This window comes from Maniola jurtina, chromosome 5 (assembly GCF_905333055.1).
Source record: "Maniola jurtina chromosome 5, ilManJurt1.1, whole genome shotgun sequence".
Lineage (NCBI taxonomy): Eukaryota > Metazoa > Arthropoda > Insecta > Lepidoptera > Nymphalidae > Maniola > Maniola jurtina.
The window spans coordinates 10,289,555-10,306,279 of record NC_060033.1 but is presented as its reverse complement, the minus strand read 5'-3'; the positions used below and the strand labels follow the sequence as shown (position 1 = coordinate 10,306,279).

Here is a 16,725-nt window from a genome sequence, read left to right as displayed (position 1 = left end):
TACATAAAAAAAACGATTCCGACGAATTGAGAACCTCCTCCTTTTTTGAAGTCGGTTAAAAAAGCCTTTCCTACCGAAAGGAACCAGCAAGAAACTTCGCTCTCTTCAAAGATTTGATTCACAATAATATCATTCCATACAAAAATAATTGCAGTCCTGTGAATTGGTGGAGCCGCTCCAGCAATGCATAGGACTTAAATCCACGCTCTTTAACCATTTACATAATCTTCGATTATATTACATAATCTTCGATTATAAAATTAACTTTTTTATTCCCTTGACTGCAATCTCGCCTAGTGGTAAGTGGTTGTTTTTTTCAGGAATATGCTTTTATTAGTATATTAAATTGTTATCGATATTCAACATCGATCAATTAGGGTTGAATACACCCTCCCTACCGCTCGAGTACACTCGAGCCGCCGTGCGCCGTCCCGGGCGAGGCGATGGAATTAAATCGCACGCACGACACTTCCGCCCCCACCGCGTCCCCTCTCGTTGCTCTGATACCAATAGGGTTTACACCGCCTGAAATTGGAATAAACATTAAATAATTTAAAACCGAAATACAAAAATATCCAAAATAAAAACATTTGGTAATTCTAATTTGTTTAAGATTATACTGTCTATCGTATACAAATCGTGTCTGAATAAAATTGATAACTAAAACCCGATTGCGGTCGTCCTAATAAACGCTGAAATATTAGAGTAAAACTGTTTTTACATCACTTTAGTTTCATTTCATTATTGTAACCGGAATGTATCCATTTTTTTTAAATTTTTAAATAAAAATATAAACAAACTTTTATTTGATAGAGTATCCTGCCTATTTTTAATGACTAGTTTTACTAATTATTCATATACAAAAAATGTTACAAAGTTAAAATAGGCTTTGCGTAAACATATTAAACTCCGAACACTTTTCAGTTATATTACAAACTAGCTGATGCCCGCAGCTTCGCCCGCGTGGATTGGTCAGATCCCCTGCAGCATCAGGATTGAGGAGTTGGACTCCAAATTTTTTATGAAACAATGTCGCAAAGTTTCTCTATCGATTAAAAAAGAAATGACGCAAATCGGTTCGAAATCTCGGAGATTTCGGTGTACATAGGTAGAAAAACACAACTCCCTTTTTTAAAAGTCGGTTAAAAAAGTAGCCTATGTTACTCCCTGGTCAATTCTCTACTTGTCTGTGAAAATCCCGTCAAAATCGGTTCAGCCGTTCCCAAGATTAGCCTTTTCAAACAGACAGACAGACAGACAGACAGACAGACAGACAAACATTTTAAAAACGTGTGATTCAGTTATAGTATCGTTCAAATAACCATATGACCTTAATATGCGGTAGTTATTTCGAAATTACAGACAGACACTCCAATTTATTTATTAGTATATAGATAAAATCAGAATTACTAAACAGAAAATACATAGGTACTTACTCATACGTATGGCTAACGTTTGGAATACTCTTCCGTGATCTGTATTTCCTATTAAATACAATCCGGGTATCTTTAAAACAAGAATGCATAGATCTTCTAGGTAAACGCGTCCCATCTTAGGCCACATCATCACTTTCTATCAAGTGTGATTGTGGTCAAGTGCTTGCTTATAATGAATAAAAAAAATACTTTCAATGGCATGAGTGGCAGCCCTATAGGCTAAAGACAGGCAAGGAGACTTGACGCCGTCAGCTCTGTCTCGAGATATCATCTGTCCCACGCTTCACTTGGTCTCGGCTTTGAGTGCGATCTACGTACGAGTATATCTATACAAATACACATATTTACAATATCGCATATAAATAAAACTTATATCGCACACATACCTATATCAGAGATGAGGTCAAGCGCATCGTAGTTTGTAGGCCCTATAACCTACGGTGCGGGGAGGTCTCTTTATGAAGAGAACGGAATAAATTATTTTAATCCGTGGTTACGTTGTGTGTTCCAGTTTGATCGTTATTGTGATGTTCGAGGATAGTTTCTATAATACAAAGTAAAAATGTAATACAAACCGTAATATAGTAGGTATGTACTTACCTAGTAAATAAGTCCCTGTTAGGTCATCATCATTATGATCAAACCAGCGACGGTTACCACTGCGCACCGCGCACGGGTCTCCTCTCACAATGAGAAGGTCTACCATGCTGGCCAAGTACGGAGGCCTCAAGATATTTTTCTTCACCGTTAAAGCGAGTGAAATTTAATTGCATAAAACGCACATTAAAAAAATCCGAAAAGTTAGAGCTGCGTGCCCGGGATCAAATGCATGAGAACTAATATACATAGATTTATTTCCTCTTGTGAAGCGTGCTGCGCGATGAATTGATGATCTCTCATCAGTTTCTCCATAGAAGTCATAATTTATGTGTTGGTTTGCCTCTAAGCAAACCTATACATATATTACATATATAAACACGTATAGGCATCCTACGGGCTACATACCTATTATATAAGAACACGAGCGTCAAAGCGCGTGTGGTTATGCGGTCACTCCGACAGCATGCGGGCTTGCGACCGCATTCACACGGACACCTACAATTTAACTAAAATATGGCACTGCTTTTAGTGTCTTACTTAGTTGAATTTTATTTTATAGTACATACACATCACTATCCATATAATAAACGTGAAAGTGTGTTTGTTTATTTGTTTGTATTTCAATCACGCCGCAACGGAGCAACACAGATGATTAATAGCTACGAGTAAAAAAGTAAAGAGGCGAGTGATACAGGCTACTCTTTATCCCGGAAAATTGAGACGGGATTATGTCGCGGGCATCAGGGAGTAACAGCATAAACGATTTACAAACGATATAATATTACTTATTATTAGAAAATAGTCGATTTACAAAGGCTCGCAAATACACAAAAAGATAAGCAAAGCTGTAACCTAGACCTATCAAGTTCTTCCTTTCCAGCGAAACGATTTGAAGACGCGCAAGAGCCGCTAGAGCCGCAATTTTCAATACCTACTGAAAAAAAAAGATTCCGACGAATTGAGAACCTCCTCCTTTTTTGGAAGTTGGTTAAAAACAATTCGGCCGCAACGGGCACAAAGGTCAGCGTTAACGTAACTTTGCTCGTATGTCGGTGCTGCTTACCTTACTCTGATTTTCGGCACTGAAAAAAGGGCCACTTTTCATATGCCTCTTGCGGCGTAAACCCCTAAGGCCTGATTTATTTTAGACCGCGAATGTAGCACGGCCACCCTGTGCAACGGCATAGAATAAATCATGCCAATGGAACACGAAAAGCCCGTAGCCAATATTTTTCGCTCCATGTTTAAACATTTCGGTGCGGAATGATGGAACATTTAATAAAACGTGTCTAATATTCGGCAGCGAGTGTGTTAGGAGAGCAAACAGCGCGGGCGAAAATACGCGCGGCTGGCAAACACCCCGCGGCGAGCGTTCGCCCGCATTCTGCGGCCCCAGAATATCATTATTATAGTGGATAGCCTAGCCCTATTATAAACTACTAGCCAGTTTTTACCTGGCTAGTACTTAGTAGTGGATAACTTTCTAACGGCTAAACCGATTTTCTTAGATTACAGCTAAGAACACTCTCGATCGGCTCTTTCAAACAAAAAAAAACTAAATTAAAATCGGATCATTAATTTAGGAGCTACGATGCCGCAGACACAGATACACAGATACACACGTCAAACTTATAACACCCCTCTTTTTGGGTCAGGAGTTAAAAAGAAAGAACGCTTGCCACACGGTAGCGATATCACAAAATCGCTCGCATTATGACATCACCGCGCGCCGTGAAGTACCAAGGCCTCATAGAGATGAGAAAGTTTATCACGTTTAACATTCAGCTCGTTTACATACTGAGTGACGCGTACCCGTGCATACAATATACACGTGCTACAAAAATCCCGAGCAGTGTTGCTTATCACATTACTTGATTTGATCGATAGTTTGTGAAAAAACTGATATTGGCGCTAATTTATCGATGCTAATTATAAAAGTTTAAATACTCACTGGCATTACTTTTTTACGAAATAATTTACTCTTAGGTAATTTTAGCTTGTTCAGAGTATATTTTATTTAATAGTTCTTTCATGTAGAGATAGGAGTAGATCATTGGGAAATAAATAGAATTTAACTGCGTTTGACGGTTAAAACACACATAATATTTCATAATAAGTACCTATCCGTAATAATTTGTCGTTCATTCAATGGGAAAATCCTGCTTTTTCGCTAATGATGTCGGGCTTCGATGTGAACTGCCGAAACGCGAGCCGTGAGGGGCACTTGTCAACGAGAAAGTTACACTGCTAGGGTTTCCACTCCATTAAAATATAAAATATATACATATTAATATTATGTACACGTAAACACAATGTTAAATACTTTGAAATAAATAAATTATGTAATTGTAAAGTGTGATAAATATTGGTTATAAAGCTTAATAAAATTTTGAGCCTAATTTAATAATAAGGATTCTACGAAATGTATTCTGAAATCGTCTATAAGCCGGTCTTTATCCGTTTCCCTAGAATTTAAATAGAACGAATTCACTAATGTTGTTGTTTGTATAAAAATAAAATTAAATAGTTGTAAAAAGTAAAAAGATTTCGTCAATATTTTGTATAATATTTTGATGGCAGCCCTGACATCAGTGGCGGGTCGGATCGCTGGCACGCGGCGAGACCAAACGACAGCTGATTAATGCGCGGCAAACGGCCATAGTGCTGTTCCTAAAGCATGTCTGTGTTACATCGATGTCGATAAAATACAACTCAAGTTTTTTAATAATACTTCTCTCTCTAATACTCGATTTCAGACAGCTATGGAAGAGTTATAAGATTGTCAGTTTATAAATGTGAGCAATTATTTGACGGTTTATCGATTCTTCAGTGATTGCTTAAATTCCTATTATATTTTGATAAATGAAGAGATGTTGTCTTCGTTTTAACTTTCCACATATCCATAGCTGTTTATACAAAGTTATAACAAATACATAACAGTGTATAATATGATATCCATAAACACGTTGAGTAAGAAAATAAAATTGAGATAATTGCACATATCAAATAAAAGTTTCAACGTGTTGATTCTGTGAATATAGTTAACATATTGAGCTGAGCGCACTGGTAGGAGTAAACATCTAGTAGTTGATTTAGTTTTATAACTTTATCATGTTTGAACTCGTTTAATCGTAATATTCAAACCTAGTCTTTTGACCTAGGATACACGCACAATACTCGTACTTAACTCTACATCTACGTCTAGTTTCTATTTAAATCACTCTCGATCATAAAGATTTTACGGCAAATAACAGGTTTATGATCTCGAGGGCATCCCTAATGCTGGCGGTGGATCAGCTTCGTTGGCACGCGGTGAGAGCGAACGAAAGGCTGATTAATGCGCGAAAAGCGGCAATAGTGATGTAAAGTTTATCGATGATAATGTTTTTACAGTATTTAATTAAAATTTCTTTTTAATCTTATATTAATTGGAATACCCATTATATAACTGTTTTAACAATTAGTTAAGGAAAGTTTTATTAATTCCTATATTTTAAGCTTGCCGCCAGATGGAAGTTTTGAAAAACTTATGATTGAATAAATAAGTAAATAAGTATGAATGAATGAGTTTAGAATCAGAAACTTATTAATAGGGAGGGACGCGTGGCCTAGTTGTGACAACGCATATCAATCGATCCGATCGAATTGTTAAGCAACGTTGATCCAAGTCGGTAACTGAATGGGTGATCGACTTACTTAGCGGATGTCTACGTCATGATAGCTATCTGCATGCCAAATTTCAGTCCGATCAGTTCAGTAGTTTGAGCTGTGCATTGATAAATCAGTCAGTCAGTCAGACAGCTTTTCCTTTTATATATACAGACAGATTAAGCTTGTAGTTCCTTACGTTTAGTTAATTTATAACAATTAATTAAGGCGTTTTTATCGATAATAATTTTTATTCAATTTAAAAATAATTTGTCGATATCGAGACATTTTTTTGCTTCTCAGCCCTATTCCTCAGGTGGGAGTTCCAACGCGGCGCGCCCGGCTGAACCATTATTGACGCGGCCGACCAGAAACGTCGATATTTTCCCGCCATACAACTCAGTTTAATGACGATGTCATTATGTTCAAGTAGTTCTGATAACGTTTATGTGTTCTCCAAAACGATCTCTGGTTCCATATATACCTACCTACCTAATTTAAATAAGTAGGTACTTAGCTTTCTAATTCAGCGCTGGCTAATGGAATAATAAATAATTAATTAAAGGAATTGTGCTATTAAAACATCGTAAAAGTTAGTTTCAATAAATGATAATAAAGTTCTTAGCAGTCGGAAATCGCTTTAGGTGGTCGAGGAGGCGCCACCTGTTGCATCGAATATACAAGATTGAAATGCGGGACAACTTCAAAATACTATTATTTTGAAGTTGAAAGTCCCGCAATAGAATCTTGACTTTTACCTACTACAAGTAGGGGAACAATTTCGTTTGCAAAATATGAGGATCCCGATTTAACTTCTGTTATATAGATTTTTAAAACTACAAAGATGTTATTGTTACTGGGTAGTTTCGACGTTGCGGACAAGTTTTTTTATGACATCATTTTTTATACGCAATTGTGAAAAAATTATACTCGTCGTGAGGGATATCAAACAACGATGTATCAAAAGGAAAGGGGCTTCACGAGCTGAATCTAAAAATATTCTAGGTAGGCACCTAGGCTGGTACCTACATAATTAGTAATTACATTTTAGCCATTGTTTTCAATAAAAAAATAAGTACATTTTCTTGTTGCGTGCGCTTAAATTATTAGGGATAGATAGGCTGAAACAAAAATCTATGAGAAAGATAAGCTTCACTTCACTTTTTCACTTTAATTTCATTTTATGTTACTCATACATAATAATAAATACATAATATTATGTAAAATAATAAAAAATGCCTAATATACGTATTACGCACAACAGAAAGTAATTAAAATCCACAAGGGACATCGATCGCGTAATCATCTCGCGTCGAGAGTGCTAATTGTACCGCGTCCCGGTCGACCGTCCCGTCGTTCGTGATCCCGTGCCGCTGACCACTGTGATAATCACATCCTGGGACCAAAATGTGCCCCGTCCCCTATCCCTGCACCGCTCTTATCCATACATATATTTTTCATTTAGCTTTATAACTTTTGCCTTTCGTGATGCCTTCCCGCTGATCGCTGCCTGGTGATTATTGCATTCTACGAATAAGGAAACAGTTACAAAAGGCCTACCTACTTTATTTTAATACAAATGATCATGTACCTATGCAATTTAGAAGTTTATTGTTGGTAAAGGGTTTTAGGGTTATTATAAAGGGGTTTACAGGGTTTTTCTTTAGTTAAAAAAAAAAGTTAAAACCATTTAAAACAACATTGTTTTACACAGTTATACAAAAAAATACGCACTGAATTGTAAACCTTTCCTCTCTCTCTTTTAGAAATCAGAGTAAGTAATCTGCAGTTAAAAAAAGCACAGATTTACGATGTTCAAAGTTACTTCAATTTGATATTTTTTCTACTACTAACGACATCTAGTGGCAAGTAGCGTTACTACGCTAAATTGTTTCTTGACTACTTCATAACAGAATGCGTTGTAATTAGATTTCAACGTGATTTCAAAAACCTGAAAGTTATGAAAATCGACCCAAAGGGATGAATTTTCTGAAAAACCGGCTTTGAAGCAACGCTTTACGCTATAATAACTCCAGTACAAAATTGTATGCTTCTGAATTGGTTTAAGCTGTGCGTCAGTCAATTTTAAAAGAAAGTAAAGGAGTTTATTAAGTTATTAAGCATAGATTTTAACAGAAATAAGCAAATTCATGTTTCATTGTTTCAGAATGCGGCAAACCAGGAACCTGTGTACAGGAAAGTGGCGATTGTTGAAAATTTCTTTGACATTATTTACACTGTCCACGTCGAACTTGAAGGAAGACCTGGCAAGCATGCAGGACAGAAACGAACTTATAGAACAGTGAGTAAATTAATTATTATATCAAACTAGATAGATCTAAATCTAGACCTAATTTTTTATTAATTTAAGAAAATTAAAAATTATGAACTAATTTTTTATATACTTTGCTGCCATCTATCGCAAATATTGTACACTGCTTGGCTCTTTCTTGTCTTGGTAATACTCAGAAACCAACCATTGGTAAATTGCCTAACGGTCTACTTGGATCTTATTGCGATAGATGGCACTCTAATTTTAGGGTAAGCACAGATTGATTCTGAATTTAACAGTTTAGGGTAAGCGCTGATTGATTCATAGCGTCGCGTCGTCGATAATCTACTTCTGTAGTAAATAAAGCCAATCAGTTATCCACGGTATGCACAGACCAAGCAACGGAAGCAAGCTCCTTTGTTTCCCCCATAGATACTCTTATTACTGTGGTCTCTCCTATTAGAGTAGGATGGTTTTCCCTACCGATTTGCACGCCTTCGCTGCTGATTTCTACAACAGGTTTATTTATTTGAATATGGATGACAAGGTGTTTACAATACAGAGTTGAGTCAAGACATCCTGTCAGGAAACCCTGACATACAAATTTTTTGCCCTCGGTGTTGATGTTCTAGCAAGTAGCAACCGTTGTAGAAATACCTATCAGTGAACCCATTGATATTATACAACTTCCATTTGTCTAAATAATAGTATGAAAATTGTATCTACTTCTACTATCTCCATTTATTTTGTCCACAGATTACAGAAACCTACGCGTTCCTCCCTCGGGAAGCAGTCACGCGTTTCCTGACCGGTTGTGCGGAGTGCGCGCGGCGCCCGCGCAGTGCCTCGCCTCCCCCCCTGCCCACGCCCTCCCCCTCGCCCACCAGGCACCCCTATCTCCCGTTCATACCCCACTGCGCTCCCGACTATAGAAACTGGGAATCTGAAATCGACGCTGCACAAAACTACTCCTTCGAACCCAAATTCGACTATACGGACCTACAGCCGCTCAAAAAAATTGAAAGTCCAAAGCATGTAGAAGAAGAAGAGCCCACGTACATAGAGCTCACGTCCAAGAGCTTCGATGCGACCACACTTTACGACAGAAGCTCATTAGAACCTTTTAGAGAAGAGGAGCCGGTCAGGACTGATCCCGAAATAGATAAAGACGATAGTGTCATTGATGTAGAAGATGTCCAATCGAGCCCGCCTTCTGTGACTCAGAAGAAAGAAGAAGAGAACCCAGAAGAAAGCCCTAAAGGAAGCACCAAGACAACCGAAGACGATGAAGTTGAAAAGACTGAGAACAAACGAGACAAGAAATACAATCCGCTTGACGTTGCGAATTTGACCTCTAAAGATCCTCCGAAATCAAGGTCCCCACCACGGAAAAAGCTTTTACCTGCTAGTTTGGACTTTCCCCATTCCTATGGAAGGCTACCGAAGCCTTGGCGACCTGATGGAGGTGTTTTCTATGGTGACGATATAGACTTCAGTGTGCCAATTACGACTGCGTATTTAAAGCATATGCGGAGCATGGGGTATCAAGATCGAGTGGATTTGGAAAATAAGGTAGGTGAAAACTCATAATGTTACTTTCATAAGTTAGTAACTTAATATTAACTAGATAGAGCCCGCAACTTCGTCCGTGGGGGTTGTCCGGGAAAGTAGCCTATAACCGTGTCCTGGATGCAATCCTTCTCTGCACCAAATATTTGGTACAAAGATAGCTTGCATCTCGAGGTTGAACATAGATATAGATATATTTTTTTTGTCCTGGAAAATCAAAGTTTCTGCGGGATTAAAAAAAATCTAATTCCATATGAACGAAGGTGCAGGCATCACCGATTTAGTACAGAGATAGCTTGCATCTCGTAGACGGATATAATATTATATGGCTACTTTTTATCTCTGAAAATCTATGAGTTCCCTTGGAATTTTCAAAAAACCTAAACCTAAATCTACGCGGGCGAAGTCACGGGTATCCATTTAATATACAATATTTGCGGTTTACTTTGTAGGAGATACGTGATAATATAATAAAATATGTTGATACATATTGAAGAGAGTTCGCAAATCATAACAAGGGGTACAGAATTTCTCCACAAAGCGCGTTTGCGGGTCGAACAGACCGCCGGCTTTAGCATTAGTTCGGAAAGTTTAAGCTAGGGTTTAAACCCGTCCGCGCATTATGTTTTCGTTAAATATTTGTATAGAAAAATACTTTTTGCGGTTTCAAAACTGAAAAGGGTTCTGGGATTTTCCGTTGTGTTTAGATTTACTTTTACTTTGAATTCGTATACGCATAACGCTGAAACTACTGAATGGATTGAAATGCAACTTGGCATACCTAAAAGTTATAATAGTGGTTTAACATATTTTAGGATATTTTTGTCCCGATAAACCAAACAGCCCTTTCGGAATAAGTAGTGAATTTTAGTCGATGTTCTTACAAATCTGATTTCTGAACTGATTTTTACAATTCTTTTTTTTATACAAAGGTTTCATTCGCATATGGATTAAGCGGAGCCAGAACGAGTTAACTAGTATTGAATATGTAATTTGCACTATACTACCTATGATACTACCATGATTAATTAAAGAGGCTGAAGGAAATATTATTACGAAATTATATTTCTGGTTTAAGTTTGTGCAAGTTTGCGTATGGTACAACTTAGCCATTAGCTGTAAACTGATTGAAATTGACGAACTAGGCTAAAATGGAGGTAAAATAAATGAAACTGGGCAGGCAGACAAATAGATTGAAAGATGTGGAAGGATTTGGCAGTGTTGTAGATTTAGAAGAATTCAAGAGCCAGGACATGAGGATTTATAGGCGGTCGTACCTGACAAGTAACCGTGCGACGTACGCGACGGCCCTTGCGACCGATTGATTCAGAATGTCCCACACAAAGGCGCGTTACGCCATAATCGGGCGCCGCATCTTTTCTAACTCATTTTTCTCGCTCGAGGCGAGGGCGTGGGGTGGTGGGGTACGGTTTCATCAAGGGGGGCGTCACGGCATTAGACAAGACACAAAAACGATGCCCGGCGGAGAACTGAGAAAGTAGAATTTCTGATGGTTTTTTGTGATAGGTTTTCATTTCGATAATGCTTATATCAAAAATATCGGTCCTGCAAATTATACAAAATATCTAATAATTTATTTAATTTGTTTTCTAGTTAATGTTCTAAAATTTTTTGAATTAGCAATGCAAATTTCATATGAGCTACATCTCACATAATGTATTGGCGAGTTTGATAAAAATGCAACAATTTTAATGTAATTATAGGTAAAATGTATTTAATGTAGGACTAGGTACCTTTATCAAAAACGGTTAAACTATTTTAATAAACATGGATAAATGAAAAACGTTTCTCGATGTATATATTTTATTACTGCTATTCCTACCTGACGGCATCACGCTACATTTTTAGTTTAATAATATAAATGAACAAAATAACTAATTCGGTTGTTCATGCATCTCTTTTAGTTCAAAATTAAAATGAATATTTAATGTGGTTTTGATGAATGAATTCTATGCCCGTAAAATGTAGACAAAAAATCGATGTCCCAAATTCATTAAAATGATAAAACCTCTATATAAACGGTACATTAATCACAAACATTAAACCCTCTACAGTAATATTCCAGAGTTTAGGTCCGACCTTTTCCGCCGAGCCGTCCCGAAGGGTCAGTCAGACCGTAAGAGGGTATGGTCCCTTCGACCCCCGAAAGTGCCTCTCCCCCCGTCGTACTGCGACTTGTAAGATTGATTGGGGCTCCTTCAGTCCATTGCCGGCCCCCCCTGTGGGATATTCGACCCTCCCTCCTTTTTTCTCGGATACGAGGACAAGGACTTAGGGAGTCTGGATGGATTAAGCACTAGAGCAGAAGCCTGAAAAACTTCAATAAATAGAGCACGGGGGATATCCATACTTCCATATGTATGTGTGTTCTGTCTGTCTGTACGCTAGCTTTTCACGGTCCATCCTTTTAACCGATTTTGACGCATTTTGGATCCCGGATATGGAGATGAACTACCTACTTTAAGAGTTTCCTTGGAATTTTCCGAAAGCTAAAACCACGCGGATGAAGTCGCGGACATCATCTAGTTGAAGTAATAAAATTGTACTTTTGCGGCTCTCCGAACTATAAACCCTATGTCACATCCAGGGGTTATACATACGCACCCACCCTCTTTTTTCCTACAGGGGCTGTTAATAACACGAGCGGCTATTTTATTCGTCCGCCAGCACTTGCGGCGTGTGACGGCTTTGATGTCAGAGATTAGAAGTTTGTTTAATTCTGGCTCAGTATGTTGGCGGACGTACAATTGGTGCGTTTGATGTGAATTGTTTCAGCGCGAAATACCGTTGCTTTTGATAATCATTTGTTGACAGTAATGTCTGTACTGGATGTCCACATTCTGGATGGTTACTCTTCGAATGAAAACTGCTATTAACTTATTAGTTTCCAATATAATCCATGAACCTGCATGCGCTTACTCCTGGATATAGACCTTTTCGAGAGCGCGCTATTTACAGGTCCTCCGCCTTCTTCATCCACCCGTTTCCAACCTTCTTGAAAACTGCTTGAGGTCATTGGTCCAGCAAATTGGAAATTGTCCTACACTGCGTTTACCGGTACGCAGTTTCCACTCCAGATTGCTCCATCGGCCATCGGATTTACGTTGGTAACAATGTAACCTTGTTATACGATTCTCAATTTATTGGTTTATGAAATTTTGACGTAGCTCAACGAATTAGCCAGCTGAAGTAGCAGTGGGCAGGCCACGTCTGTCGCAAAAATGTTGGCCGCTGGGGCAGACGTGTTCTGAAGTGGAGACTGGGTATCTGCAAGCGCAGTGTGAGACGACCTCCGACCCGTTGGGCTGACAACCTTAAGAGGATAGCGGGAAGTGGGTGGATGAGGAAGGTGGAGGATCGTGTATGGTAGCGCGCTCTCGGGAAGGCCTATGTCCAGCAGTGGGCGCAAACAGGCTGATTGATTGATTGATGAATTTTTATTTTAGCGATAGATAGCTTACCACCCATTTTTCTGGATGGATTGACAGATTTATTACACACAAATGCATCACGGCCGACCTTGAACGATGACATAATTAAGTTTAGTCCCCTAGTTACTACGACCGTCGCGTTTCGATAACTAGGGGGTCCGTTCGGCCCCCAATCGCAGTTCTGGGGTTATTTGTCGAATATGACGACTATCAAGGAATAGGTAAGCTTAGATGTGTATTTCAAGAGTACTTAGATACATTTAGGTATTTTAGTTCTCTCGGTTTCTTGTACATATTAACGTAATTTTAAGTCAAGTGGTAGGGTAAATAAAATGTGTTTGTATGTTGTTTACATTTGAAAGTTGTAACTTCGTTTTTCTTGAACTGGATTAGTTCGGATGTTTATATCTTAGTTAAATTAGTAAATATAATAGATACTTAATGAATCGCAAGACTATTAGGATTTAAGAATAACATTATGATTTTTTTGCAAAACTATGTGCAAAAACTTAATTTGAACTTACTTAACTAAATGCCAGCCAGGCGCTGCAGTAGCTAATTTGAACATTCGACTTTGGATTTCAGCGTTTAGGTTTTTTCAGCGTTTCTAGAAGCTATTATCTTAGATCAGTCTCGATTCAGGCTGGATCGAATTTTCCTACAGTAGATACAAGATAGTGTATGCCCTACCTTAAGGACCGGGTGGATGACAGTCCCCTCGTTTACCCTGCTTACCGCTACCAGGCGGGTATAGCGCACTGAGAATTTTAACGGAATTAGTCGCGAGCCGCCTGCAGGGCGCCGCAGTAACTCACCGCACGTACAACCTCGCACCAAATTTTGCACCCCTAGTACTTATCTCACTCAGCATAGAGGTTATTGGATGTTAAGGAAGTCGTGGTGTTGCCTAGTATACCTACTAGAAGTTGTGGGTAGACCCCCCGCCTTCACACCTAGTTTTAGCGCCTAGTAACTCGCGAGGTGTCTACACGCAACAAAATTAACCCACCGAAAATAAGCGTACCCGACGCGAAATAAAGAAGTTCTTCTCTCTACAATCAGTCTCAGTGTAAGAATTGCACAAAATGCACCTTACCCATTTCGTATAGGTATGTTGTTACTTCGTGGTTGTATGGAACTTGTCAGTAGGTACTTAGTGCCTTTGCCAAAAAACCCTAAATCATAATAAATAGAATAAATGATATTCTCAAAAACAGTCAATCCAATTTCAATTTATGTAGTAGGTAGATAGCTACCACCATCAATTTGTAAAATTTAAAATTATAACATCTGTAAAATTTTCAATGTACCTAGGTATCTACTAGCATCACCCCAGAGCAAAATACCTATATGCCTACTACATATACCTATACGAGTACTAAAGCTTCTTAGTTCTTACTTCCGTCAATAATAAAAACATACAAATGTTAAAGGGAACGAAATACAAAAGCAAGTTACGAAAAAAATCTAAACGGTCTCAAAGCTAACTAGGTCACAGTACATTAGGGCTAGTTACACAGTAAATAAGCCCCATGCAGCCATAAGCATTGAAATCGCCCTTCGTGACATGTCGACCTAATCACGAAGCGAGTTTTTAACGTGATTTTTAAAATATTTTTCTTTAGGACTAATGCCTGCTCCACACGTAGGGAGGTACCTACCTATAGGAGTTCATCTACTGGTCTCTGGTCACTACAATATTACCTCAAACCAATAAACTAGTTTTAGTTACCAGTTATAGTCACCATATTTCTTTTCCCTAAGGGCCAACGCATACAGAATTACAGACGTAGCGTAGCGTAGTGGAGTGAGTATTTTTGAGCTCAGCTTTACTCACAGTTAAGGAAATCTTATCTGTGGCTTTAACTATGTATGTTGACATAGATTGCAATTGCAGGCTTACTATGGGTCTCCTCTCAGAATGAGAAGGGTTTGACCACAGTCCATTATGCTGGCCAAGTGCGAAGTGGCAGACTTTACACACATTTGAGAACATCATGGAGAACTCTCAGGCATACTCACTCATTCTTCTCACGATGTTTTCCCTTCACTGTTATAGTAAGTGATATTTAGTCGTTTAAAACGCACTAATTCAGAAAAGTTAAGGTGCGAGCCCGGGATTGAACCCCGACCTCCTAAATGGAGGCGGACGTATGCTGGCAACGAAAGACGGAGAGAAGACAAACAGACGCGCGGCGCGCTTGGGCCAGCCATGAGCCGCTGCTTTTAGGCCAATGCACAAGCCAAAGTAAATAAAGCTTATCATGAAAACTGTCGCGTTTCAGTTCCACTCTGCAAGTGTGCGTTGCGCCGAAGAAGTTTCTGAAAAAAAAAAATTAGGTAACGTAAACAGCTAAATTCTGTTTATCATACGTGAAAAGAGCAACTATCACACTATCACACTTAATATTATAAAGGCGAAAGTTTGTATATATGTGTGTGTGTGTGTGTGTGTGTGTGTGTGTGTGTGTGTGTGTGTGTGTGTGTGTGTGTGTGTGTGTGTGTGTGTGTGTGTGTGTGTGTGTGTGTGTGTGTGTGTATGTTTGTTACTCCTTCACGCAAAAACTACTGGACAGATTTGGCTGAAATTCGGAATGGAGATGGATAATATCCTGGATTAGTACATAGGCTACTTTTTATCTCGGAAAACCAAAGAGTTCCCACGGGATTTCGAAAAACCTAAATCCACGCGGACGAAGTCGCGGGCGTCAGCTAGTATCTCATAAATATGTATATTCATTTTACATAGTAAAATACTATTATTCTAAAACTAGAAAGTATTAAAAGGTATTGTAGGAATAGTAATGAACCTACCCTACGGTCCCACAGGTTAATGCGTGAGGGGTTCACAAGTGGGTCAAATGATAATGTACTCGTAGCTATAATGAATGTAAAGAGTAAGTAGTTCTATTTATTAATACGATTTAAACAAACATTCAGAGTATTTTCTGGAGCAAGTAAATAGAAATAAGTAAATCATTCATTATTTTCGCAAAACTGGTCGCTGTAACCTGTTCCTTAGTTATCAAATTATATTATTATCCCTTAGTATTTAGATTTTTTTATATTTTATTTTTCGGGAGAATAAGTAGACTACCTATATTATATCATTCTTAGAGGGGTCTCTCCGTCACTCGCTTCATACAAACGTAGTTCCAATTTCATTTGAATATTAAGCAAACAAAGTCCATGAAATTTTGCAGATATATTCTAAAAACTAATATCTATGTCTGTGGTTTTCCAGATTTCTGTTAAAATATTCGGTTTCAAAGTTACGCGGTCTTAAAAATTTACATACAAATCTTTGAGCCCCTGTAATTTTAAAACTACATATTTTTAGAAAAATCTAAAACACCACAGACACAGATATTAGTTTCTAGAATATGTCTGCAAAATTTCATGGACTTTGGTTGCTTAATATTTAAATGAAATTGGAACTACGATTGTATGAAGCGAGTGACGAAGAGAGCCCTGTCAATTATATATCTGCAAAAGATCTGTTGCCCTATTGCGGCGTGATTGAAAGGTTGAAGCACACTCTCTCATTTACAATATGGTTAGTGATTTTATTCATTTTTAGGGTTCCGTACCCAAATGGGTAAATTACTGGTCCGACTAGTCTATCTTTCAGCGAGCTGTACCTATCTCATGAAGCGTAATCGGTAGAGAGTTGACATTTTCACAGAAACCAAAATAACGAATTTCCAAATGGCCGCCATGCAAATAAAAAAAATATATAAGCTCATAG

General features: G+C 38.2%; 1 protein-coding gene across 6 annotated transcripts in view; it reads left to right on the top strand.

Annotated features, from left to right (window-relative positions):
• LOC123865649 (nucleolar protein 4) overlaps positions 1-16,725 on the top strand; it is a 177,689-nt gene that overhangs the window by 79,831 nt on the left and 81,133 nt on the right. For all 6 annotated transcript variants that reach the window (XM_045906834.1, XM_045906833.1, XM_045906832.1 and 3 more), the window contains 2 exons: positions 7,852-7,986; positions 8,713-9,528. In XM_045906834.1, coding sequence (XP_045762790.1) covers positions 7,852-7,986; positions 8,713-9,528 — 951 coding nt within the window. The remainder of the gene's footprint in view (positions 1-7,851; positions 7,987-8,712; positions 9,529-16,725) is intronic.